This window comes from Salarias fasciatus, chromosome 14 (assembly GCF_902148845.1).
Source record: "Salarias fasciatus chromosome 14, fSalaFa1.1, whole genome shotgun sequence".
NCBI classification, from domain to species: Eukaryota; Metazoa; Chordata; class Actinopteri; order Blenniiformes; family Blenniidae; genus Salarias; species Salarias fasciatus.
The window spans coordinates 14,945,670-14,973,502 of NC_043758.1; the positions used below are offsets into that span (position 1 = coordinate 14,945,670).

At 42.3% G+C, this 27,833-nt stretch overlaps 1 protein-coding gene across 4 annotated transcripts; it reads left to right on the forward strand.

Moving 5' to 3' along the window:
* Positions 1–293: 293 nt before the first annotated feature.
* Positions 294–27,701, forward strand: stim1a (stromal interaction molecule 1a). 4 transcript variants are annotated; one of them, XM_030108009.1, is made up of 14 exons: positions 294–461; positions 1,386–1,518; positions 5,452–5,582; positions 7,782–7,896; positions 10,918–11,029; positions 11,428–11,543; positions 14,843–15,020; positions 20,688–20,865; positions 21,620–21,787; positions 22,299–22,399; positions 22,545–22,774; positions 23,622–23,702; positions 24,184–24,601; positions 25,012–27,701. In XM_030108009.1, exons 2-14 carry the CDS (start codon positions 1,398–1,400, stop codon positions 25,499–25,501), a joined length of 2,439 nt encoding a protein of 812 aa, XP_029963869.1. In that variant the 5' UTR covers positions 294–461; positions 1,386–1,397; the 3' UTR covers positions 25,502–27,701. The 4 variants fall into 4 exon arrangements, with proteins under 4 accessions (XP_029963869.1, XP_029963870.1, XP_029963871.1 ...); XM_030108011.1 differs by having other exon boundaries at positions 296–461; positions 24,184–24,247; XM_030108010.1 differs by lacking the exon at positions 23,622–23,702 and having other exon boundaries at positions 295–461.
* Positions 27,702–27,833: the final 132 nt, after the last annotated feature.

A 27,833-nucleotide genomic window follows, 5' to 3' on the forward strand; every position in this document is an offset into this window, starting at 1 on the left:
GGATTAAGAATGGTGTTTGAGAACGATACATGATGGCATTGAATTTCCACACTTGATTGAAATATTTTTTAAAACTAAAAGAAAGTGAAACTGTCTTCAAAATACGGACATTTTTGTGAGGATATTCAATGTCGTTTCTGAGCATTCTCATTGTTAAATTGCACGTTGTGTAAACTTGCAGTGACTGAAACGCTCCGCTGGAGGGATCAGCTCAGTTTGTTTTACAGCCGCAGTACTCCCTCCCGACCTGTAGGGGGCGGTGGCTCCCGCTTGAGGACCCGCCTCGCTGTGGCGGCGGCTGGAGCGTGCACGTTCTGCGGCGTTTTGGTGTCTCGGTCCGGGAGAGACCGACAGAGGAGGTGGAGTCCACGAGCCGTGCTTCAACTCCGCGGGACCAGGCGTGTGCTGCGATGTTAACACGGAGCTGAAACCTTCCGTCGGCTGGCTCTGGTACATGACAGGTAACTGGATTTTCACACAGCCTCCCGGTAGCAACATGACCACGGCAGCCTAGCTGAACTACAATTACTACACGTTAATGGTGTTTAGTGGTTAGCTACACGTCAGCCAAGAGCTAAACGCGTATCTATGGGGAGAATACAGCAAGTTGACACCAATATGAACTAATTAAAAACGAAAAATTCGGAGAATTTTCAACGTTATAACTCAAACTCTTTGTTTAATAGTCCCCTACTTTCCTAGTTAGCTTTTATATTTAGCGAGGCTGCTAGCCAAGACTTGACAGAACCCCAGCGGAGCAAACAGCTGTTACTTTTCACAATCTTATTATTTTACTCCTTTGTGGTGGCATGTGTTGGCAGACGTGTGGGTATTATCCCCAAAGCGCGGCTGAACCGAGAAAATGAGGGTTTAAAGGTGTCCGTAGCTGAAGCCAGGTATTAGCAAGCTAACTCTTGTGGTCTTTGAGGAAGGAGAGACTGACATGAGGGGAGATCTTTACATAACTTCTGTCTTCTGCTTTGATCCAATCCGGTTAATGGAGCCCGATCTTTAAGAAATGTCTCGGTTATCTCACAGAGCCAAGCAATTAATATTTAAGCCATATTTTATATTGGAGCAATTCAGGATGATTTATCGACAAACGAGTGATCAGATTGTATAACGCAAAATATAACGAAAGTTCTTCCGTTCACTGAATTTCGTGTCAAATTACTTTACTGAAATTGTTATGTTTTCACACAATCAAATAGTTGTTTATTCTAAAGGGAAACCACTTATTAAATTAGGCATAGTCATTTCAGAAGATGACATAAACTAAGAGGGACAAAGTGCAACAATGTAGGCTGCAGTTGACATTTACACAGTGTGATAAATATCCCGGTTTTAATGGCAGTATGCTTTCTTTCTGTCTTCTTTCCTTCCAGCATTCACTCGTCATGGAGCTCCACAAATTGGTGACCTTGTGGATATTTTGTTTGTGCCTCATCAGTCAAAGTTGGGCTGAAAAGCAAAGTTCAGCAACACCGGATAGCCAAGCTGTTGAAAATGGGGTGTCAGGTGAGTAAATCAGCAGTGGCACTAGTCTTTTGTAGCAGTCTGAGTGTCTAATTTTATCCAGCCCCTTTAAGCTAAGCTGACACACACTAGAGGTTGGCAGTCGGAGTTACTGTTCGTGCCACATCTTTGTGATTGTGCAGACACTAAATGTGGCCGTGCTGAGAATAGTCTGGCTGGCATTCGCCATTAAGGCCTGTCCCCCAGCTTAGACCAAGCCACTACTGAGTCACAACAAGTCATTCATTTAAAGGTTAGTGGAACTGATGACTGGGGATCAGATTAAAATGTAGGTTTTACTTTAAAGATATAACAGGAATTCATATCATTGTAGTTTTATTAGAATGTCTCACATTCCTGCTCGCCCATCATCTATTTTCAAAGAAAAGAAGGCAAAGCAGGAGAGAGGGTCTATGTGAAATAGTTATCTGTTGAATCGAAATTGAGACAGAAAAGGTTTAAAAGTAACTAGTGCTGCTGTCACACTTTGAGAAAAACATCTGGCGTGCAGCAGCATTCACACGAACTTGTTGGTATTGCAAACTGTGTGCTACTTCAAAGGCCAGTGCAACATAACACCTTTTTAAATGTAGCTGTTTTTTTCTTTTTAATCTGACGTATGGCATGCATTGTGATTTATCTGTTTGAAATGTACAAATTGGCCATTCATGTAAACGAGCAAGAAATGGTTATTTGATGATTTGCTGCTTCACAAAGACCGTGTCTCTTTAGAATTCGGAATTTTTTGAACTGAATGAGGTTGTAAGATTCAGCAGGAAAGTTAGTTTCTTGCAAGTCAAGCGCAAAATGTTTTTGTCATGAGAGTTGGAGTCATGCTCTAACTTGCCTCAGTAAATGTCATAAAGGTTCTCATTTTAATTTCAAGTGAAAACATGTTGTGTGAACTCTTCATGCTCAATTTACATGATTTATATCTTTCTAGATGCCACTTTAATTGCCACTTGGCTCGTTTTGTGAAATAATTGCACATGAATGACGTTTGTGGTTGCATGTATCAAGCATATGACCAGAACAGTGACAGAGCTTTCTGGAAAGTACGCTCCTGTAACAGTGTGTGTTCACAAGTGATGTAGCTGTGTCAAAAGTACACTTTGATACTCTGAGCACTGCAGTTTTCATTTATTGCTTGCAATAGCTGGGCAAAGACCCAATCCTGCTTACTTCATTAGGTGTGCTCCTTTGTTCATGTTGCTGAACAGAGTGATTAAACGGGAAGTACAGAAGGCATTGTTCAATTATCTGGTACACATGAATAAAAATATGCAGTGTCAGTAGGTCACGGTGTGCAAAAGAGTTTGTTATTATGAAAGTGAGTCACGAAGTTTGTTGGTATTCAGATAGAGAGGAACTGGAGCAGTCATGAGGTTGCAAAGTTATGAAGCGTATTCTTCATCTGCATTCAGGCACAGTGTGAATGGCTTGCGTAACTTGAGCCTTTCAAAAAGGCAAGCTAGCTGGTATGCAAATACCTTATCGTGGATCTCTGGAGGTTTGCAAGCCAAATGTGAAAGAGAGCTTGGTGGGGTTTATGAGAGAGCTGCAGGTGGCAGACTTTTGGCTGTGGTAACTGTCACTCTTTGTTTAACCTGCTGAGTGCATGTCTGGGAGGGAGTGATGAAGTGGCTTTGTGGTATGTGACTCTGCAGGTTAGCCATAGCTGGATTCGTGCTACAAGTAATGTATCTGCGTACAAGGAAGTTCCCGTCGTGTACTGGGCCTGTCCACTTCTGGCACAGCAGTTTCACTTAAACTGTGAGCCACTGTTTTCCCAGCGACGCTTAGTAGACGCCCACATTCACACGTCTCGGATTAAAGTGACGGGTGTAACTATCTGGACTGTGTCTAACCACTAAGCCTACTTGTCAAAACATCTAGTTCTGCAAATAAAGCAATTGGTACAATGAGATGATCAGCAGGAGGGAGTCATTGCACTGTAAATTCCAGCACAAGGCCAAACCAATGCCTGCAGTTTACTGTTCACTGGTATGTGGGTGACAAATGATGAAACGGCGTCAGTTAGGATGTTGGAACCGGAGCCTAACCATATATGAAAGGAGAAATAAGGAGAATTTTCCACACCGCTACAGTGCATTCGTACTGGGATTATGCAGGCAGCCAGGAAAGCGACGGCTGTCAGAGAATTTGTTCTGCTCAAGGTTTTTTACCAGAACATACCCACCTACAAGAAACCATAATCATCTCAAGTCAGACACTTAATCCATGAAGATGTTGCATTGTGATGGAAACTGTTTGATAGAAATATCCCCACAGGAACACGATGTTGTTAGTTTTAGGGGAAAAGGGTTGCCCATTTGGGAATCTTGAACTACTAATTCATGTTGGAGGACAGGACAAGCCTCCCTCTCTAAACCCCTGACCTTCACCTCCCTCTTGTGATTCTAATGTCATAACATACACAAGTACACAGGCTGTAGCTAACATGAATCTCAAATAACTATGCAGCTTGCAAAAAATGTAGCCGAGATTAAAAGTGTTAAGTTTTTAGGAGTGTCAGGATGAAAATTGCAGCTGTGGATAAAACAAAGGTAACATAAAAGAATGAAATGAATAATGAATTGAAATCCACACAGCAGAGCTTTCAGCAGTGCTGTTTGCATCTATTCACTCCAGCTATGCTGAAATAAATTGAAATGCACACACATTGTCATTGTTATTGCAGTTCATGTCATGTGACACGGTCCTGCCGTGTCTGCAGTGCATACCAAAAATGGTTTCCTCCTCGAGGGAGTGGCGGCCTTATCTCTGATCTGTGGCAGAGGATTCATAATCCCTCAGGAAGCAGAGGGAACACAGTGAGCAGATAGGCTCATCATAAAAAGATGTGCATTTCACATTTATCTGTGGCCTAATTAAATGTTGAGCTGTATTTACAGAAATTCTCCCCTATTACTGAGGCTTAATTAGTTTTTATGACTTATAAGATAGATGTGACTTCTGTGTACAACAGAATGCACACAAATTGGCATTTTGTAAACATGAAAGACAGATAAACCTGAGGCCTATTTTGGCACACACACAGTAGACCTGACACTCATCACTGTGTGTGTGTGTGTGTACGGCTGACTAAGATAGTTCCTGGCTACTTGTTAACACCTTGACATTAAGAGAAATGCTGAACATAAACAGGACACTTTCTACAGCCAAGGACTTGCCCAGTTCAACAATGGTAGCAGGAGAAACTGGTTCAGTGGGCGCAGTAGATAATGAACCTTTGTGGCATTAAAACTCATGTCATTCAATGGCAGCAATAAAGGAAACTGCAAGCATTGCTCAGAACAGACAACTGTGTCATTGTAACTACTTGATCGTCATTGTATAGCCCCACAGTGGTGTTGTGGTATCACAACAAAACTGTCTGCTTTACATCTGGGTGAGGCTTTCGCCTTTCTGTGTTTAATTTGCATGTTCTCCCTGTGCACGTCTTTATTTTAATATCAGCTACTGCAGTTTCTTACTGCAGTCCAATAACATCTGTTTCACATTAACTGATTACTGTAAAATACCCGTATCGTTATGAGAGAGAGAGAGAGAGAGAGAGAGACTCTGTGTGTTTCCCTGTCCTGTGATGAACTAGCAGCCTGTCAGGGCGTGTACTCTTCTGGGATCTGCTCCAGCTAAGGGTTGGGCCCTGAATTGGGTAAGGTGGTGTTGAGGGTGGAACGTTTCTACGTCCAGCTGCAGTTTGTTATTCTCCACCTGCAGCAGGTGACGAGGATGGTCGAGCACAACCTCCACCCCGAGACAGTTACACTGTCCTGTGATAAATGGCCGCCTAGATCTCAAATTCTATGGATGGAAACCATGTATTCCTGATGACCTGTGAAAGAACACAAGTGGCTAAAGTGTTCCCATCACATAAAGAGAGATTAATTAATTTTACCCTTTCTCCTCTAGATTTTTGTCGCTTCGATGAACCGCTATGCAAGGACGAGAACGCCATTCTCAGCTTTGAGGCTATCCGTAGTATCCACAAGCAGATGGATGATGACGCCAACGGCAACGTGGACGTGGTGGAGACAGACGGCGTAAGTATCTGTGTGAAAAATCCCAGTCCGCAGGAGCTGTGTTCAAGGGCAATAGTCCGGCTCTTTTGGTCATAGCGGTGCCCTTCTTTCAGGCTGTTGCGGCTTACACATATCATTATTATAATCCTCTGTCATTTGACCTGTCATGGGATGTAGTGCGAAGGTGGCCAGTTAATCATACCCCTGTAATGTTCTTCGCTTGCACTGAATAACAGGAGGTTTTGTGCAGCTTCTGCTTCAATGCAGTTTTTTTTTTTTTTTTTTTTTTTTGGATGGGGGGGGGGGGGGTTGCTAAAGTATTTGTCAAATGATTAACCCCATTCACATTGACTTTGTTTGTTCACACTGACTCAGTTGAAATGCCTTCAGAATATTTTGAGCTGCACAGTCCTCAATACAGTATGAAAGAGAGCGCAGTATGAAGAGTTACTGCCAATGTCATCTCACAGCTACGCAAGGTTCATCATAAGTCGGGTCTGTTGCTTCTCAGGCGTCAGTGGGGCCTTGAAAATACGGCTCGTAGTTCATTTTGCTTACATCCTGAACTCATGGCCTTGAGGGGAGCTTTCTTTGGAGCCTTGTTTTAGTTTAGCTCAGTCTGTGGCATGCGTTTGAGGCCAGACTCAAGCAAGCAACGTCATCACTGCAGCCCTCTCTGCTTTTAGAAAAGACACTTGGCATGCAGATTCCCCCGAGGCAGAGAATCAAGTGTAGCACAGCGGCCATATCTGCAGCGGCTTCGCACAAAATGATTAAGAGGACTTCAAGACGTTGTTCCTGCGTCCTGTTGTGCTGTGATTAGGAGAGTGAATTTCTTCATAAACATGATCAAAGCCTGCATCTTACTTTTGAGAACGATCCCCAAGCTTTAGGACACATAACAAAGGCCCTCCTAATTTCCCAGGCAACATTATCAGGAGTGCTGTTGCATTTCACCTGCAGTACACACGATCGCTCCACGCTGTGGTGAAATCCCTCCCACACAGATCTGTCAGGGAAGAAAAGCATCATGACTTCTTGATGTTCTTCACGACTCTGCCTTTGCTAGAGTGTAACATTCAGTGTTGGCTTCATTTTTCGTTTCTTTTTTCTTCCACTGATGATGATGTTTGCCGACAGTAAAGCTGAAAATCAGAAGTCATTCCTTTCGCCAGCAGGTGACAGCTACATGTCCAGTGGGAGCTGGAGTAGAAGTATTTGTTTTTGTATCAGATACTGATCTTCATTGTAAATGTGATTATTTCTGGTGGAATACAAATAAACAAATAGTCTTGAATGAGCCCCACACCTACTAATAGCACAATATGCCTTTTAAATTGAGCATTTAAATCAACAAACATGCTTATTATACAGTAATTAATCCACGAATCAGTTCACATTGTGCTTAAGGAAAATCTACTCTGTTATTTTCAGCCTGTAAATGTAATTTGCCACAGCTTTCAAATATTGTAATTTGTGGTCACTGATGAGCTTATAAAATCACATTGAGTGACAGGAGAGTGAAAAGGCTGCTGAACAAAACTGATGTTGTTTTATGAGAAAGTAATTAAGACGGGATCTTGGCAACTGGACTTAAACACTGCTGCATCTGAGCAATTGTTAAGGTTTTTTTCCTGGCTTTGTTTGTTTTTAATGAGGTCACAGTTTTGGATTTTAGTCAATGGTAATGAGTGTAAGTAATGCAGTGTTGACTTATGATTAACACAAGTGAAAAGGAAATCCTGTGTTGTTTAGAGAGTAAGTGGAAAATCCCTGCCATTTTTGAAATCGTGTAGTTGAGATGTTTATTGTGTTTAATGTTAGGTATTCCCCATGTTTGAAGCGAATGCACACATCAGCCACAAGAGCTGCATTCTCTTCATTTATGAGCATCGTAAAGACCACAGCAGCGAAACGGGTCAGAGGGCGAGCAATAAAACCAAACGCCGTTTAACCACATGGTCGTCGTTCCCCAACCAGTGCAACACATTTCTACATCTGTCTTCAATCCATGTCTGTGTTAACATAACTGCTCTTTTCTAATGCTGTATGATTCCAACGTAAATACAAGAACATTTCCAGTTGTAATCCTGCGTTCCAAATCTGATTAAAGCTCTGTGTGTTGAATTCATGTCATCCATTGTAGATACATTTGCCACTTGATATTCAGATAAAATGGATTTCTTTGTGACTGTTGCAAATGTCCTTGTGCTCCTGCAGTTCCTGAGGGAAGATCTAAACTACCACGACCCCAAGGCAAAGCATAACAGCTTCCATGGAGATGACCAGTTCATCAGTGTGGAGGATTTGTGGAATGCGTGGAAGGGCTCTGAAGGTACAATGAAACTTCTCTCCCTTGTTGGCCAGTAGTGACTGCATCGCTTTCTTTATTCTTGAGTCTGAAGCCCCAATGACACAATGATAATTTAAGTGAAAACACTGTTTTTGCATTATTTATCATTCAGAAGTGTTTTTGCATTTAAATGTTTAAAATGAAGTGTTTTGAAAACAATCTGTTGACACACAGATGCCAGAAAGGCTGATTGAGCCAGATGATGGTGTTTTTACATTTCACTGGAGAAGCACTATTGAATTCAAGAGTCTGCAACACACGTCATTGTGCATGTGTCGCTGAATTTCAGAGGAGTTCAGTTTTAGTGTTTGCACAGAGATGGATCCCGAGTGTCAAAAATGTGCATCTTCAGTTACTTAAATTGACGCCGTCATGTAAATAGACGCCCAAAACACCACAGAACCCTAATATGAAGACTTGGAAATACATTCTCCCAGGCTTTAAGTTTGATAAGTGACTTAAGTAGCAGTGCTACTAAGATGTTACAGTTGCAGCAGCTCTCACCACAGGCAGGAAGGCTTTTGCCTTCCCTCCTATATTTTAGAAACCATTCACATCTGGCAACAATTCCATAAGAAGAATGGAATGGAAGCATGTAATTGTGGAATTTGATGAGCCAATGGCAATGGAATTAATAGCAGAAGTGGCACATCAATCAATTTGTCAAATGTAGGGTGTACTCAAATGTCTCTTCGTGGCAAGATTTTTCTTCCCCCCCTCAAACCAAATGATCATGAGAAGTCTGTGCTCAGTCATATCATGTGAGCTAGAAAGCAGCAGCAAGCACAGCCATTCAAGGGAACAATGCAAAAATAATCATAGTTATGTGTCCAGTAGTTACAAAAATAGGCTTGACGCCTGAGTATCTGTGTCGTTAATTCTGCCAAAGTTAACACTGAGTTACATTCACAGCAGAGAAACACACGTGGAGCTTTACTGCAAGTTTAAACTTTTTTTTTTTTACTTTTTCCAATTGATAATGGCAACTTTTGAGTTATTATGATTGTTAAGGATAGCAGGGGGCTGGAGTTTAACCAAGCTCACTGAAGGCAGCTGTCAGTTCATCACAGGGAAAACACAGACACACACCAACATAAATTCACACGTACAGGGAATTTAGAGTCACCAATTACCCTCATGGACATAGTTTTGGACAGTGGAAGCAAACCAGAGTGCACAGAAAACCCTCTCAAGCATGGGCGGAACTTTACTCACAGGGATGCTCCAAACAGACTCCATCCAGGGATATTTTTGGGATGAAACAAGATCACAAACCACTTCACACTGCCCGACCCCTGATACAGAACAATTTCAAAATACTTCATTAGATCATTTTGGATTTTCAGTTATACTTTTGGGCACCGTTTGGTGCTGTTTTTGGTAGGATTATGAATTTTCTCCAACCCAAACTAGTGACAAATCTGTTGTTAATGTCTCGTTAACGCAACAACAGCATTGATTTAAAAAAAAAAAAAAAAAAAAGCAACATGACAGTACACCCAGAAATGCTGTAAATGCTGAATTTTTTTTGACTGACTTTCTTTTTTCATTGTATAGGTCCACTCAGTAACTGTTCTATGTTTAAGCAAAAAAAAAAAAAAAAAAAGGCTCCACACGTCGTGTCGTGTGCAGTTCTGCATGTAGGGGAGAAAAAAAGGGGGATGGCTTTCATTCCTTCAATCACCAATATGCAACTGGATTGCTAATGGGCACAAGTCACTCAGTAAACTTTTGCACGTTTTCCTTTCAAAACACGTTACGCTTCCCTAACTACCTCGCTCAGCCAACAGAAAACAAGGGACTTGCTCACACCATATGTCAGGCAAAGTGCTTCCTTTTTATCTGCTCTGGCCACGGGCAGAGTGGACACATCATTGAATCTGTCAGCGCAAAATTGACTTCCACACTGTCACTTCCCTCAGACTGACTGTGCGGTGAGATTATCATGTGCTTAACAAGAGCACTTTTCACCAGCTCTGCTCTGCTGTGTCTGGCACTTCAGTCTCTTCACACCCTTTCCTCTGGCTGCGCCCATCCCAGTTTTTACTCTTACCCCTGACTTTCCCTGCATTGCAGCGCGTTGACAAGGCTCTGGAGGTTTTGAGCCAGGAAACTGGGTTTTTGTTCGAGAGCAACACATTCACACAGCGAACCGTCCACTGACTTTCTGCCAGGAGCTGTAGAGCAGGTTTTGCCTTTGCAGTTATTACTGTAGGCAAGGTACCGCAGAATAGCTGAGACCATCAAGGATATTCGTGCACACAGTTATGCAATGTGTTTTGTTTAAAGAGGAATATGAAGTGCTATTAATTATAACATACCAGCTACATGTTGCTGTTTCCGCTCTGTCCCCCAGGTTTGAATAAAACATTTTGAAATTACTGCCAGCAGTAGTGTTTAGTTTAGAAGCGTTAACAGCACAGCACAGGACCGAAGGGCGCTGACAGTGTTTGGCCAACCGTTGCTACAATCGTCATATTTAATTATGGTTTGCAGAGGTTTTCATGATAACTATCTGCCTCCGGTCCATGAGGTGTTTCACGTCATTCTTCCCTTGTAACACTCTGCATCGATGTATGGTCGATCTGAATCTGTATTTTAAAATTTCAGCCATCATTGTGTTCCTGATTATCAGTTGGATTCTGATTGCCTGGATGTTTCCCATTGCAGTTCGCAAGGAAACACTGTAATAACTTACATCAGATCATGGCTCCCTGCTGCTGCCATCATCAAACTGATAATGGGCAGTCCTGGTCCTGAGGGACTACTGTCCTGCAGGATTCTATTTTCTCTGTGTCCCAGTGCAGCCTATTATTACCCTTACACAGAACCTATGATGACTACATGTTAAAGTAAAAACACATTGACAGCACACAGGGCTGCTTTGCCCATCCTGATTTAGCTGCATCAGATAAAACACATTATTTCCATGTAGCTTCTTTTGTACTTGGAAGATGAGCGAGGAATCATCTGAGCTGTAAATACAATGTTTGTAATCCGCAGTGTACAACTGGACAGTGGATGAAGTGGTGGAGTGGCTCATCACCTACGTGGAGCTGCCACAATATGTGGAAGCCTTTCGCAAAATGAGCTTCAACGGAAGTGCCATGCCAAGGTGAGGACTCCGAGGAGTTTAAACTTTTTACATTTCTGTAGCAGATGATGTTTATTTGTATGATCAGAAGTTGTGTTTTTGTTGGTTTGTTTTTTATGTGGATGAAAAGTTTCAACAAATGATGATTTAGCAAATCCAAAAGTGAATTGTTGCAACTTTTACTTGTTACCTTCCTAAAATTGAGACTGATCAAGAAACAAGCAACGACCTTGAAGACTGAATTTTGATTTCTTGATCACACTTATTATATCTGAAAATATATTTGACTGCTCTCATCAACCCAGCATATCATTCTCGGTGTGTTAAAGAGTCACATTATACACAGCTCTAAATGGATTTCACCTTTTGAATGTTCTTCCTGCTTCCTGCAAAATGAGAACATGTCTGCTCTCTTTCAGACTTGCTGTAAAGAACACTACACTGACACTCTCTATTCTGAAGATTCTGGATCGCAGCCATGTGCAAAAGTTGCAGCTCAAGTCATTGGATACTGTACTATTTGGGGCCCCCCTGAGTAAGTAACACTATACCTTTAGTCTATTATGTTATTGCTTAAAAACTCCAGTGAAATGTATTTTGATTGTTTCTTTGTTCTTTGTTGGGTTACTGAAAAACTCATTTGGAATTAAATGCTGAAGACTACTAAAATCTTTGACATCATTTAAATAAAATACAAGATTTTGAGTTTTCATTTGCATAGCAGACAAACTTTGCACAATATGCAAATCACATTTGTAATCCTTCATTGAGAGAAGAAGCTTATTTCATTCCTGCACTGTTGGAGATGCTGTAGCACCATATCGTTCAGATTGGAATGTGATGGCTGCATTTACATTCGTCAGCCTCATTTTACAATCTCATGAAGGAGCCTGACAAAGTTTTGGAACAGGAGAACCAAATTATTTTTCCCTTATCTTCAGACTCGACAAGTGCATGAGGTGCAATGTTGCAGATAATGAAACACCTGATGTTACTGAAATGCTGTAAGTTAATTGATTTGCATTTAATGGTTATTATTAGGAAATATCTGTGGATGTTCTCTAATTCATCAGCCAGAACAATGTGACTCCTGAGAGGTGACCCTGACTGTCTTGCTTTCGTGTCTTCTTTTAGTTTGTGTGGTATATTATACAGAAAGTGAACATTTTATCCTCAAAGTTGATGTATTAGAAGCAGGGAAATGAGCAAGTAGAAGCATCTGAACCAGTCCGATGAGGATCCGATTGTGTTTGCTGGAGGTGTCGATCAGAGCACTGCCTCCAACTCCAGAACGACCAACAACCTGGCAGCCGCTCATTTATTTTCCATCCGCTCTTTGTCCATGTGAATATATGGTAGCCTCATTCAGTTTACAACTTGACTTGCACATTCAGTCACTACAGGCAAATTCATTTTTAGAATGCAGATAAATCCTGTATCGCCTGTGATGGAAGTGTTGAACTACACATGGCATATCCCAGCTCACCACTCACACTCATTCTGTACATCTCCAGTGTCACTACTTCTTCTTTTCCTTCTGCTTTTTTCTATTGAAGTTTTGTAGTTGCACAATGGAGGGTGAATATCAGCTGTCATATCTCCTGGCAGTACTAGAGAGTTTTTTTTTTTTTTTTTGTTGTTGTTAATGTAAGCTGTGTTGATAATGGAGAATGTGTTCCTAGAATGACTGCCAACATTCATTTATTGTTAAAAGCTCAGTTACAGCCAGACTGTCGACTTCTGGTATTTTGCGTCACGGGGCTACTTCTCAGTATAAAAATATACTTAGTTTACACAAATGCTGCCATTTTTTTCCCTACTGAAAATGTATAAAAAAGTTTTAAGTGTATATTTAAAAGAGGAGTGTTTATGAGCACTGATATATTTATCCATTTAGTGAAGAAAGATGAGCTGTGATGAACCCTCACAGAAAGCAGGCATTTGCACTGAAAGCAGAGCCGCAGGGGAGCAGTGTGCAGCGGTCTGTGTCTGGCATGTGTCAGTGTGGGTGTTGTGTTGATCACACCTGAAGGAAGACAGTGGTGAGAGGTGATCTGGTTTTGACAGCCTCTCAAAGGCAGGGGGTCTCGGCAACAGTCGGACCGGCTGGCTCTGTGGAGCAGCTGTGTTTTAGGAAGCACTTCACAATAGGTTGCCTCTAATGCAGTTGGGAACTTGCGTATTAATTAATGCAGCCGCATTTATGGATGATTTAATGTCACTCTTGGTGGTGGAGCTGGAAGTGACAGCACGGCTTGTTTCCTGGATTGAATGGTGAATCACACAGACTCAGATGGAAAGATTAAAATAGATTAAAACATAAAAACGAATTCCACCTCCCACGTATTAACACAAACATTTATAAAGGTTTGTTTCTATTTGAGGGTAATGATAGATAAATACTTCGTCTTTGAAACTCAGTTTTAGTAGGAATAGGAAGTGGATGCATCATATATTTCAGAGTTCATGTTGTCATTTTTGCTTTTGCAATGCTGTTTATTGTGTGATGCTGAGAAGAAGTCGCACGTTTAGATCCTGTTTATTATTTTAGTTGTTTTTTTTCTCTCTCTATACATGTTTGTACCTTTTGCCAACATAATGATTGTCTATGCAGAGGCTGTGAATGTACAAACAAAGGTGATTGCATTCAAAAACCAATGAACAAAGCACCATTTCAGATAGTTCCTTGTAAAATTATTACTTCTACAATCATTTTAGACATTTCATTCAAGCATCTGCGCTCAGTCTCAATTCAGTCTCAAGGCTAATCCATCCACATACATTTCAATTACCGGCCCTTCTTGGAAAGTAAGGTTCTGCATGTATTGGCCAATCAGCATTACAGCTCAGTGCACTCATGTTGCGAGTTTTTTCCTCCAGAATGAGGAAGACACCACAGCGATGGTTCATTGCTGAAGGTTCTCAGTTCTGCTTTTCACTTTGGCACCATAAAGTGGGGCCGGTTCGAGTTTCTCTGTTCATGAACCTTTGTTTTCTCTTGTCTTTATAACCATTTATACATCAGGAGTCACAGTCCTGTTGAAAGATCGTTCATTTCTACATGTGTCTGAGGCTGTGCTTACAGTGAAAGTCGACGGCAGCAGTAGCAGACACACAATTGTTTTGAACTGTGTTTGTAGACGGCATGCCATCCTGATCATTTCTAAGCAGGAAAAGAACATATCTCTCTCTCATTTTACTTCCTTTTGTCTCACTCCAGGAAGTCATGTTTTTGACATCTCTTTCCCGCACACCCCTCTGCAGGTTTTGCAAAGAAAAAAAAAACCTCTTGCCTCATTGTCTGATTTGCAAGGCTTATATTCAGGCTGTGTGTGTCAGTTGCTGCATGCACACTGCCCTTTGACAAATGAGTTAAAGGTCGAATCTGGATGAAATCTGGATTCTTATGAGGCTTCTTCAAAAATGAATATTTGCTTTCTTGTTGCTCTGATTTTTAACACCTCTGAGTCCTTTAAAGTGCCGGCATACTCATCATCTTTGGTTTGGTTTCTGTGCATGATTATCAGCCTTGGTTAGCAGACTGAAATAGGCTGTGTTAAGCTGTCTTTTATCGTGGTCCTTTGCTCTGGGCCCCTCTCACCGCAACCTCAACTTGTGCTACTGCCTCTATTTGTGTCCCTCCGCAGTACTTGCACTGTGACTGGGCTCTGTTGAAGCTTCACACCACATCCTCGTGAAGCTTGCTCATCGTTGAAAAGCTTTATCTTAGACTCCTGATAAATATTGCCTGGCTTCAAATGCATTTCTAATAATTGTGATACTTATCATCTTCCTAAAATCTAACTCAACGTTCCTTTTCCTTCCTTCCGTCAGTGAATAGGCATAACCACCTGAAGGACTTCATGCTGGTAGTGTCGATCGTCATCGGGATGGGTGGCTGCTGGTTTGCCTACATCCAGAACCGGTACTCCAAGGACCACATGAAGAAGATGATGAAAGACCTTGAGGGCCTGCAGAGAGCTGAGCAGAGTCTGCATGACCTACAGCAGAAGTGAGGGTTTTTCCCACCACCCACACTTACACTGTTTTTTACACACACACACACACACACACACACACACACACACTCACCTTCTTAAATGTTTGCTTCGAAGTGTTAAATATGGAAGTTTATGTTGACACGTAAATACACCATTGCAATGTGATGTTTCAAATGTTACACCCTTCTTAAGTGACGGTGTAATAAAAATGGAAACGATAATCCTCAACCAACCTTAGATTGACAGTTATTTGCTCCCGAGCTGACAGAATGAAAAACACCAAATATTCATTGCAACATTAAGCTGATCCTCTGCAATGATAACTTGTGGGTTTACTAAAAAAAAAAAAAAAAACCTTTATCATAAATCATTTTTGTGTGATGCAACATATCTTTTGATCCGCCCTCAAATTTTCATCCAGTTGACGGGCATTTATGATGATGGTTATCAAACATATTCTGAAATGAAGGATCAGATCAGTTCAGCTGAGGTGGAGCGGTGTTCGAGAGGCCAGGTTGAGATGCTTGACATGAGGAGAGGAGAGTTTGGAGATACTGAACTAATCATGTTGGGGAATATTTTATGGGGTTGTGAGGAAAAACTGTTATACAGGTATATGAACAATTTAAATCTTTTGCAACGAGACAACACATTTTTAGGGAAAATTATCAGCTGCAGCCACAGGCAGATTTAGAGAGCAAACAGAGAGAAAGGCAATAACACACTCGCCTGAGCACCTATGAGCAGTTTCGGAGTCACCAATGAGGCCTAAACTTGAACTTGTTTTCACTTCGAGGGCTCTTCACCTCCGCGTTGCCCAGTATGCAACTTCTACTTTTTAAAACTTTAAATCTCAACGGTAGCATCTATACATATATTTCACCTGAGTTTGTACATGCAACTCTGAAGTGTATTGTTTGATTTTTTGATTTTTGATTTTTTTTAAACAAGGATGCATCTATAGACATGATTGTGCGAGAGCTTTTTTTCCCCCCCCAACGTGTAGCTCAAGTGCAAAACCTGCAGGAATTGCATCTGGGTGGACACTTGTTCTGTATTTTTGTCTTTAGTTGGGAAAGCTAGAGGAATGTGAATGACATGTATTAAAGCCAAAGCTGCTTATGAGCCGAGCCATAAACACTGATTATGCAGTATTCAACTGACCACTGTGCCGCTGCGCTCCGTAGTCTTTAAAAGGCAATAAAACATGAAGCACAAATGTGTGAGCACATGACAAGTTTTTTTTAATCGTATAAAGTTTTTGTTGGCATCTTGACGTGAAGGCAGAAAGCAGTTATAACCAAATGCATTCATGAGCCCCCCCCCCCCCAAGTTGTGCCAGTTTTCACTGAGCTGCTGCAGAATCAAACAAGTTTCACATCCTGCTGCAGAACGCCACTCTGCAGGATGCAGATATTATGACGCGATTCATTCTCAAACATGGTCAGAGCCATAAAACCACAGCAGCATAACTATCTGCTGTTAAGAGGCCTTAAACACCTACCACGAAGGCGATCACATCGTTGATCAAATTCGTGTTAGTTTACTAGGAGTCAGTCATTAAAAGTTGGTGAATTATACTTCAGTGAATCCCAGTGTTTTTTGGTCATGGATTATTTCACAGGAAGGAAAGCAAACTGAGGGCTCCTTCTTCAACATTTTTTAAGGATCTTCCACACCCATGGTGAAGGCAACGCAGTCATACTGAAACAGGCACCACCGCCAGTCACACACAGAAGTCTTCTACATATGGAGTTGAAAAGTATGTTATTGATGTTGTTTTAGCTCAGTGGGACAAAATGTGTCCAAGTGCCATCACAGATACTATAGGTTTCAATAACAAGGGAGCCTTAAATTGATTGAGCGCTAAACTGCTGTCCAGCTATTATTAAATAACGCTTTTGAGTTAAAGTTTGATTTAACTTAAATGCCTGCAGTTCTTTAGATTCAGTTCTGACACCTGGTTGTTTGTGGGCCACCAGGCCTTTGCTGTCATTATTGCAGTTGTTTTTTTTTCCTTGTAATTGTTTGTGAATAGAATGTTTTGGTGCTAAAGAAACCTATTAAAACCATAATCAAGACATTCAGTTTATTATTTATGTTCTTGTTGCCAGTCTTCTAAATGATGCTCAAGCAAACCTTGACTTTTTTTTTTTATTTATTTTTTTTTCACAGCGATCAGAACTTTGTTGGGTTTTAGAATAAGGTATGGTAGTTGTGCAATTAAATTGTCCTCGTCTCCTCTTTATGAAGGGGCTTGTGGTGTTTTTCATCCATATTTCAGATTGTTAATCATTAAAGCCAGCTGCGTCTGACCCTGAAGTTAAAAGCAGGCAGCTTTCACTGCAATATAAAGTACAGCATAATTTATTTCAAAATCTGTTGATAAGCAGTTTTTCTTTGATTGAATGCATCATGAGTGCGTCGGTGTTTCATAGATACATGCTGCTTCGTCATAAACTTACAAGTTGTGCTGTTTTTTTTATGCTTGAAAGGTAAAAGAAGAGCATGTTGATCATTTTGGTAATATCCGTCTGCTTTTGACATTTGGACAAAGTCAAATTAGAACTGCGGTTGATGTTCATGGCAACAACAAAATGGAAAGAGTGTTAACCTTGTGGGATCTGCTGTTTTGTTAGCTGAAGCCCGTTTCCGGAGCAGAGCAAGGAGTGCCACCACATGACTGCATGTCATTCCTACCATGATGCATTGCATGGAGACTGGAGAGACGTGAGCTGTTGTAGGGGCCTGCAGTTTAATCCTCTCCCTCTGTTCAGGAAATTGCTCATTGAGACATTTAACGACACACTTTGTTGAGTAGCAACATACTGGAGTTTTCATTCAATTTTCCATACAGTCACTCCTGTCCCCTGCTCTTCTCTTATGTAACAAGCGTGTGATGCTCTTTGTCATAACAAAGTTCTATCAGGGAGGTGAAAGTGTTTTTTGTGGGACTGGCCTGCTGAATAGCGATGAAGAGAACTGCCCACTGCTGTGCTGGGGTCAAACTTGCCCCTCTGATGGACTGCCAGGGCAATCTTTGTGTTGCCTCTGTGGCTTTATACTTTGATCAGCTGCAGCACACCTGCCGCTGCCAACTTTGAACTGGGGCTTTGAAATATCTGTTTAGCTAAGCTGATCGCTTGTGCCTAATTCCCCTCGGCAGATCAAACCCTCTCGCAAATATTTAACGTCGGCAAGTGGAGATGTTATTCGATATGCAAGTGAATGCGCCCGAGTTGCTTGTAATGTCTTGTTAGTTCTTTGAGATGGTGTTGTGGTGACTGTAATAAAACACGTGTTCTGAGGTGAGCATATTTGTTCAGTGTTACGGCAGTTTGTCCACAACAGTTGCATGACAGCCTTTAAAACTAATATATAAGTCATTTAACAAAAGGAAAAAAGAACCCAAACTTTCTGAGTCTATCCGTTAAATCAATATGTTTCTCCAAAAACCTGATGATTTAGAATGCGATATTAAAGATTTAACTAGTTCTGGCAGTAGTGATTCAGTCCCTTGTGCTTTCAGTCAGTTTGTGGTTGTTGCCAACAACTGTCGTATTGTAGAATTTCCTGTTCTTACTCGAAACTAGTTTCTCTGTTGCCTGGAAAAAAATAAATAACAGAGTCAAGTAATCTAGAAATTAAGACTCAGAAAACAACCAAACTAGCACTATTGGTGGTAAAACATGGTCCCCAAAAACATGTGCTTTCAGATCCCTCTGAAGTCTTTATTTCTAATCTTCAACAAACAAACTGGACTTTGAGACACACCGTATTCTTGCTGAATGTATTCTGCTAACATTGTGAAAACCTGAAGGAAGGATACTTTTCAAGGCCGTTGTAGTGATTAGATGTTACCTTCTCAAATTGGGCTGGATTTCAAGATGGCGGGCTGCTCGAACGGAGCAGCCTCTCCAGGGATCAGTGAGTGTGGAAGTTTTGAGTTTTCCCTCCCTGAGACATTCTGGCTGCACAACCTTCAGCTGACTGGGTTCATGAAAAAAGAAGTCCGTTGTTTTTGAATATCCTCCAACTTCCTATTGTGCTGTTTTTAATGTTGCAGTATTACTCAAGCAGGAATAGAGTTGCTGTGACTCACAGCTCCATCTTGTGGCACAAAAAAAGTATTACAAGACCTGGTGGCTTATGAATTACTTTCTGAATTTGTAAAGAAAATAGTCGTTGTTTTACAGTTGTCAACGTCGCTGTTGATTCTTCCGAGTCTGATTTCAGGGTATTGCGTTATAATAGCTCCATCAGTGACTTGTATCTCCTCCGGTCCTGTCTTTTTCAAGCAGAGGGAGAGGGAGATATGTCCTCTGCCTGTAGCTGTGCCGATCTTCCTGATCCGTCCTGCCAGCTGCTCTCTTTCCATACCTTCAAGTAGATCCTGTGTTGGTGTCAAGTAGCCTGCCTCAGACACCGCTTCCCCTTTGAGAGACAGTGGGAGGAGGCCTTGACGGCTGGGTTTCCTGGGTGCCTTTTACAACGCAGTTTGACCCAGCCTCCGCCTCAGCAGTGGGAGGCTGCTTAACATGACAGCGCGAGTGTTAATTCACCCCCATTTGGATTTGGGTGTGGTGTCCAGACAGACACCCTGAAAAAGGCCTGGTAACGGTCATTAGCATTGTTTGGGATCTTAATACAAATGTCATGCTGTTCTAATACTGTGGAGACTGTGTGTCTACGTCCTGTGAACTCTGAAATGCAGGTCAGTCTGCACACCGCCCTGGCTCTGCCGGAGCTTTCGAATCTTAGCTGGAGAATGGCAGAGGTCAGGGTGGAAAGCATTAGCAGGACTGCCCACCGGCCACATTTTCCATCGCTAGTGGTCTGGATCAGCTTTCATTTCTCTGCCCTTCAGCGCTGCCTCTGCAGTTGAGTGGCATGTAGTACTGCCATCTAGTGGCAAAAAGGTGGCATTACCATCCCAAACCGGGAAGAATGTGAAAGCTTGGCTTCTTATGAAACGGTTACGGAACAACGCTGAGACTTATGCCTCAATGTTTGAGGGACTTCTCATTGTGAGGTGGATCCTCTGCTTACTCTGATTCATTATTTACAGATTTGTTCTTAAGAAATGCTTTATTACTTCCTCTTACAGTCTTAAAATAGTCTGAAAAATGTCTTATTAGTCATTGTAGATTAAAGTTACGATTATTGTTATTAGAAGCATTCCTAAAAAAGTATTCCATGTTCAGAGCAGCACATGAAAGTTATGGACACTACGGCGACTTTGGTTTTTGCGCTGTACAGTTCTAAAGTTACAGGCTGACAGCTGTCCCCATTTTGGCTCTGCTCACTCTGATGTCAATTTATTGTGCGCTGCCGAGCAGCTGACCACCGCTCTTTGCTCTCGGTGCGTTAGCCATTGTTTCCGGTGATGCAATTCCTGCATTCCACACATGCATGGCACTGACATGCTCACAGCAAATGACACTAGCACCACTGAGATCATGTTTTGTTGGCTTGACCATGGTAGGCACTCACTGCTGTTTTAAAGTTGTAAGATCTTAGACAACTAGTTTCAGCCAACAGTTTTGTATATGTTACATAACATCTGTAAGCGTGTTTGTCACCAAACAAAGTCTAATAATGAAACTTTTTTTCATTGGGTGTCGTCTGAAGCTGTTCTAATCCAGTGCTTTCACTTGTCCTTCCCTCTCTCTCCTCAGGCTGCAGATAGCCCAGGAGGAACACCGCACAGTCGAGGTGGAGAAGGTCAACTTGGAGCAGAAGCTGAGAGACGAGATCAGCACAGCCAAGCAGGAAGCCCAACGACTGCGAGAGCTGCGCGAGGGCACCGAGAACGAACTCAGCCGTCAGAAATATGCAGAAGAAGAGCTGGAGCAGGTAGGCGCCTGCATCCTGAACAGTAACATTTCACCGTGGAGATCTCCGAGTTACATCTAATAGTTCATTGTGAGAATTCTTAATGAAATCGGAGAGAGGAGCTTTCTAAACCTCCAGGTTCCAGTGCACAGTCTGTTAAGGTCTGTCAGATTCACACCTCCTGTGGTACAAATACGCCCACTGAAGCTTTTGTCCATTGCGAATTTGGCTCAAAAAAAAAAAAAAAAAAAAAACACAGCTCACACAAGCAAACGGAACACATGGGTGTTTACCCAGAAGATTATCACTGAGCTGACTCACGCTGGTGTTACTATCAAGAGCACGGTGATGAACGGGAAACGAACAAGCCTTTCAGTTTCTGTATAGATGCAGGACATCGCAAAGTTTCCCAAACTGCACGTCTTTTATTAGGACATCAGTATTAACATGTTCATTCCAGTCTGCTCTTATTTGGACCGAACGTTTGAAGCATTTACACTCGGCGCTTACATGCGGTCCTGAAATAGTCTAACCCTCGGGTAACCTTTTGAAGTTCTCTTAGCTGTGTATTAGTGTCGATACAGTTGTTTTGGTGTTGACGCCATACTCAATAGTTCATCATGACAGTATGTTGTTTAAGGAACACAGAATTATTTATTGAACTTAGTTTGCGTTGTGGCTGAGAAGTTTAAAAAAGGATGCATTTCTTCCTGTTCTCTGTGTGCGTGTGTGTGTGTGTGTAGCTTTATCTGTTATCATTTGAAATGTGTTCCAGGTGCGTATGGCGCTGAAGAAAGCTGAGAAGGAGCTGGAGTCACGGAGCAGCTGGGCACCTCCAGAGTCTCTCCAGAAGTGGCTGCAGCTCACCCATGAGGTGGAGGTGCAGTACTACAACATCAAGAAGCAAAACGCTGAACGGCAGCTCCTGGTGGCCAAAGAGGGGGTGAGTTTCCAGAAACGGCAGTAAAATAAAGTCATTTGTGTTTGTTTTATGTCTTTATTGTGTTTTTGGTTTTTGTTTTTCTGCGATATTCATTGTGTTCAGACCAAGCAACTTATAGCATCCCATGTTTCTTTGTAGAAAGTACAATAAAAAGTGTGTGTACGGACTGGAAGCCACAGATACCTCCCAATCATTTAAGTTTAGGTAATAGTTGAATATTAAATCGTCTTGAGAAAAATTATAACATATGGTATTTACAGGCTTAACAGAATTGAAGGCAAAAATCAGTGAAACTACAAAATGAGTTGAAATCATATATTTAAGGAGTAATCTGGTCAATTTAGCAAGACCATTTAAGGCCATTCCTGTTCCAGGCCGTTCGTTTTAGAAATCACTGGGTGGGAGTTGGTCATCTTTGAATCCTAAGGTTGTTAGCTAAATACCCCATCTTGACTGTCTGTGTTGTGATGAAGTTTTTGCGAGCCATGTCGCTGTTGGTTTCTTCTCACAGGCAGAGAAGATAAAGAAAAAGCGGAACACGCTCTTCGGGACTTTCCATGTGGCTCACAGCTCCTCCCTGGATGACGTGGACCACAAAATATTGGCCGCAAAGTAAGTTCAAGATTGTTGTGGTGGTGTTTTTATGTGTGCATAATTTGTGATCAATAGGAGGAAAAACCAGGGGATATCCTGCTCGATAAGTATTATTTGTCTCCTCATTAAATGGTAATAGAGCGTCTCTCCTCGTCTTTCGCAGACAAGCCCTCGGTGAGGTGACCGCTGCCCTGCGGGAGCGGCTGAATCGCTGGCAGCAGATCGAGATCCTCACAGGCTTCACCATCGTCAACAACCCAGGCCTCCCGTCACTGGCCTCGGCGCTCAACCTGGATCCCAGCTTCATGGGAGGCCGAGCGACGCCTCAGCACTTCATCATGACTGATGACATAGACGACCTGGAAGAGGATATCGTGCCTGGAACTCTGCAATGTAAGGGCTCGTCAGAATCTGTGGGCCAGTCAGTGGGAAATAACAAACGAGGCTCTAAACCCTCCAAGGTCCTGCTGGGGAAATCCAAAACTCAGCCTACATGAGAATCTGGACTTATTTCCTTTTTTTTTTTTTTTTTTTTTTGAACGTGTGAATCTGTTCTTGTGGCCTCTCTGGTGCTGGAGACTGTGAGGGTTAATCTTGTCTGTGATTGTCTGAATGTTGTTTTCCATTTGTAAAATGTCAATTCACCTAATTGTCTTGTTATTTTATACAGTTTCACATGATGCCTTTTTGTTAATTGTTCTTTTTTTTTTTTATCAAAGTGTTTACTTGACTCTCAGTCAATTATCCAGACTGAAGATTCCTGTGACTTTTCCTCTGGAAACTGACCTGTTAAGAGAAATATACCTGTCAATGAGAACAAGTTTGTGTCCAATATGTGTTTCAGACATTCTCAGCCAAACGGCTACAGCAGAAGCAGAACAGCCACAAACCGTCAGAGGTCAAGCTAATGTTTATTCAGGCAAAATGTCAACTTCAAATCTACACATATTTTCTTCTATTGCATCATTTTGGGATAATTTTAATTCCCACAAGCTTGTGTCACCATGAAAACAGAGTTTTATGGAACAAATTTGTTTCAGGTTCTCTTACTTTAACAAAAACTCGACACATTAGGATTCAGGTTTGTAACTGAAGCTGGAATACGTTTGCGGCTGCGATTAGCGAGTGAGTCTTTTTAATCTACATTTATGACGCTCCCTGTCTCACACCACCGCCTCTCTCCTTCCACCACCTCTCTGTCGTTTCGCTCTCGACGCTCTCTGATTGGCCTAAACTGCAGACGGCAACCGGCGGTTGGAACGGCGAGCCAGTGACCTGTGGTTCATTGGTTCTGACGGTCATCCTGTGTGGAAATATCCGGGTTGGCCATTTATACTTCTGCCCCAATTCAGTCCTCTGTCAGTTTTCCACCCCTTCTCTCCCTCCCCTTTCCTTCAGAACCACACATAGCTGTAAAAAAAACCTTGCTATTGCTGCGTTCGTCTAAAATCACCCTCGACCTTTGCTCAGTTGCTTGCTTGCCACACAATTCCTCTAAGATTTACCAGAGTGCTCCCCTGTGCTCTTCCCATTTTGATTTTGCTCCCTGAAAGTTCTTTTTTCTTTTGTTTTGACAAGACAACTATGGACTGGTTCTCTTGTTTCCTCATACAGAGGAATGATTTAACAGGTGCTGGGTAAAAACTATCATTTAATTGTTTGTGTTTTTATGACCTATTAAGTTTTAAAGTTCAAAGTGAGAGGAATCCCAGCATCTGCATATCTTTCCACTAATTTCCCAGTTGGTCTGCCGCTTACTTGGAGCTCCACTTTTTAATAATTTTGTTGTTTTGTGCCAACAGCTCCCAGTATGATGTCTCTGCGCCAACGCCACATTGATCCCCAGCTGGCCATGGGCTCCCAGAGGTTGGTAGAGAGTTGCCTGTTGGCAGGGCAGCAGGGAGAGGGGACCCCCTACCCATCCCGGTCTAGGTCCAACCTGAGACAGTCCCGCAGCCAGTCGTTCAGCCAGCTCGACTGTCTCCCCCTGCCGCCTCTCTCCTCGGCCATTTCTCACCCGTCCATCATCTGTACCTCCAGCCCGAACCCTCAGCCCCTCTCGTCTCTGTCCTCTTCTTCCTCCTGCTTGCCAGGCTCTGTGGGTGGAGGTGCAGCCCCTCATCCTTCCCATATATATCATGCTTCTTTCCAGCCCATGGACCCCATTCCTGATTTCTCATTGTCTGACGTGTCCAAAGTGACGTCCAGCGACAGTCTCGGGTACCCGTCACACTCCAAGCTCTCTACACACGGCATGTGTGTGTGTTGTTTCACCACCTGTTGTCATTTCCTTTCTTTAACACATGGATGGTAACATGCATAGGTACCTCCTCCCTGAAAAGTTCTTTTCCCCTCCCCATTTTATTTTGCCTTGTATGACTATTTGTTTGGCTTTCACATCATCAAATCTCCACTTTTACCATTTTCCAGCCTCGCTCAGTGTTCCTCGTGTTCTTTGCCTGCCAAACTAACAAGTGTGGAGTTCCAGCGTCCAGGCTCTGGCCAACGTGTCCATAGCTTCGCAGGCATAGTCTAGGCAAACCCCAAGCATGCCGCAGCTTCCTCTTTGTGCAATGTTTGCATCCATTATGGTTTGTCTCATTCAACCTGTGTTTTTCCTCCTCCCACAGAGACCTAAACCGCTCAGAGTCCGACTCCTCGCTGTCCCTCTCCCAAGTTGGTGATCGCCTTGCTGCCTACAGCTCAAAAGGCCACCTAATCAAACCCACCTCTCTCCTTTACGGCCTCTCCGGCGACACCATCTCGCTGCACGGTTACACCCCCAACGGAGGGAACCGCATTCACGAGGGAGGCCATGCGGACCTCGTACCCGAGAGCCCCATTCTCATGAAGAAGCTGCACGGCACGGAGAAATCGCCCAGCCTGGGAGAGATCAACAGCCTGTCGGAGTCGTCCCGCTCACTCAGCCCAAACTCCACCGAACCCGACACGCCATCGCCCACGGGGGCCATAGGGTTAAAAGCCAATACACGCATCCCGCAGCTGTCCTCGAAGAAGAGCCCCTTGGAGGAAGACAGCGGCTCGACAGGAGAGGACACAGATTCTACCGCCAGCCGCAAGAAACACACCTTCAAGATCTTCAAGAAACAGAAGAAATAAGAGCTGCATGAACTGCAGTTTGACTGTATTCTTCAGTCCGGTGTGTTTAAACACACACACACACACACACACACACACACACACACAATGGGTATAATAAAATGGTCAAATGATGGCATGAAGTGATGCCAAAGCATCTTTTTTTGTAGGTCACAGTCGTGCTCTGAAAGAGGGTGCATTGTGGGTACAAGTGTCTAGCTTTATCTGCTCTTTGGGTTAAATGTTGAACATGTGGGGAATGGGTCAGTTTGTATATTGGATTGTAAAGTATTATTTATTCTGCAGGATTTTGTGCCAGTCTGAAAGGGAAAAGTGTCTCCGACTTGGGTTTTCTTTCCTGTTCTACAATCTATAACATTTTGCATGTCACTTTTGTTTGGCTGTTACTCGAATGCTCTTAGTGTTTGCTCTGTTCTTGTTGTTAACCTGCTTAGAAAACACTTGATGTTTCTTTGATTACTACCTAACCATCTAGCCTACAAATTCAAAGTGAATACACACCTTTTCCTTTAAGTTTAACAGATGGGTGCAGTGTTTTTTCTTCTTTTTTTTTTCTTTTTTTTTTTGTGTTTTGTTGTCTTGTTGGTGAAACAAATTTCACCATCAGGGGATCTTCACACCTCATTTCTGGCTGTTTAGGAAATCTGTTACATGTTGTTAAAAGTTTATCATTAGTACCAACCTCGTGTGATTAATACTCAACAGATGTCACTCAACATGTGACCGAAAAAACAAAAAACAAAGGTTGAGTATTTTATTGACTTTGGGATAAACCAGGTCAGAATATAGTCTCTGTACAAAGTTTCTTAAGGACCATCAAACTACAGCATGAGCTGTTCTGCTTGAGGGCTTTTTAGGTTTCAGCGTGTGCAAGCATGCAAGAGTGAAGGATGCCAGTTCTGTCTGAAATGTCTAGTTCAAGGTCAAGCTTAGCTGATTTTGGGAATAGTACATCCCCTCACTCGACAATGATCAAATTATATATCTTTTTAGAGCAAATTCTGTAAATACCAATGAAACCATGTCAAAGAACTTTTATCTAATGTTTTTATCAGATTTAAAAAGGAGGCTGCACATTTGAGAAAGTGAGCCAGAGCTGCTATGTTTTTACACCCTGAAAAAGTAGGTTAACTTTTTAACAGTGAGACAGTAGCCCACTTTGTCTGTTTAATGTCAATTTGGTCAACAGGGTGCAAGTTTTACTTGTATTTTGGCTTCTGCTGTCCTGTGTCTTGCTTGTTTTCCCCTTTTTATTGTTTAAATTTAGTCAGAAAATGAAGTTGACAGCAGGCGGTCAGGGAGAAACTGTCAGCAAGGGCTAAAGTTACAAAATAAATCACATGACGAAGACCCTCTGGTGAGCCACGTTGGATGGATGCTCGACAAGGCAGTAGACCAATCGTATAAAAGTGCCAAATAGCTGTTTTCTGTCAGAGGCCTTTGCATTTGTGGTGTGTTCAATCCTTTTGAGCGTCTTTTACACACAATTTAAAGCCGCATGACGTACACAGTGCTGAATGTCTAACGGTATTGTCTCTGGAACAGTATCACCAGTACATCATGTTTACGGATAATTGCTATCCTCGGATTACTACAACAAAGAACTTTGTGCCAGTTTTGATGTTGACTGCTTCATCCGAGCACAGATCTATGCATCAGTAGTTGTAGATAGATGAAGCACTGGTAAACACACGTAGGGTGCTTCCTGATTATCGAACAACCAAAAAAAGTGCTGCAGAAGACACAGTCGGTCTCCCCCAGCCTCGTAATGTAACCAGTGGTTCGGATGTACGAGAACTGTTTTAATATGTTAGTTTGAAAACCAGCTTGAAAAAAAAAAAAGACAATTTCCTACTGGTACTTTTTTAAAGTGTCATTTGTACCTTTTTTGCACGCCAGAGCTGTAGATTGGTGATGCCATTTGAATGTGTGAGTGTGTGTGTATGTCCGCTGCAAGTTTAATGCACTGCGATGTTGATGCATGTCAACCGTCAAGACGAAACCTGTACTGGGTCATAAGAGTAAATCAGCTTCAGCTCTTAATTCTCCCACCTGGTGTTTCCTCCTTCTTTCTTTACCGCTTCTATTTATGGATACATACAATATATTTGTACAGAGAAAATGATAATTTTGCATCTACTGTGGTGTTTAGACTTTGATGGCACTCCTGCATGATAGCAATAAACTATTTTGAATGAAAGATGAGTCATCCTTGTTCATGTGACACATTTTCATGAGCTTTTGGTTAACTGAGAAATGTGCAGGTCGTAGAAGCAATAGTAAGAACTTGAAATACTTTTAAAGGGCCACATTTTGAAATGTTATGCTGCTG

Excerpts from the sequence above, each read along its gene's own strand:
- stim1a (XM_030108009.1), top strand. The coding sequence starts at position 1,398 with ATGGAGCTCCACAAATTGGTGACCTTGTGGATATTTTGTTTGTGCCTC. Across the intron at positions 7,897-10,917 it reads TGCGTGGAAGGGCTCTGAAG|TGTACAACTGGACAGTGGAT; the intron begins GTACAATGAAAC and ends TGTAATCCGCAG. Across the intron at positions 11,544-14,842 it reads ACTATTTGGGGCCCCCCTGA|TGAATAGGCATAACCACCTG; the intron begins GTAAGTAACACT and ends TCCTTCCGTCAG.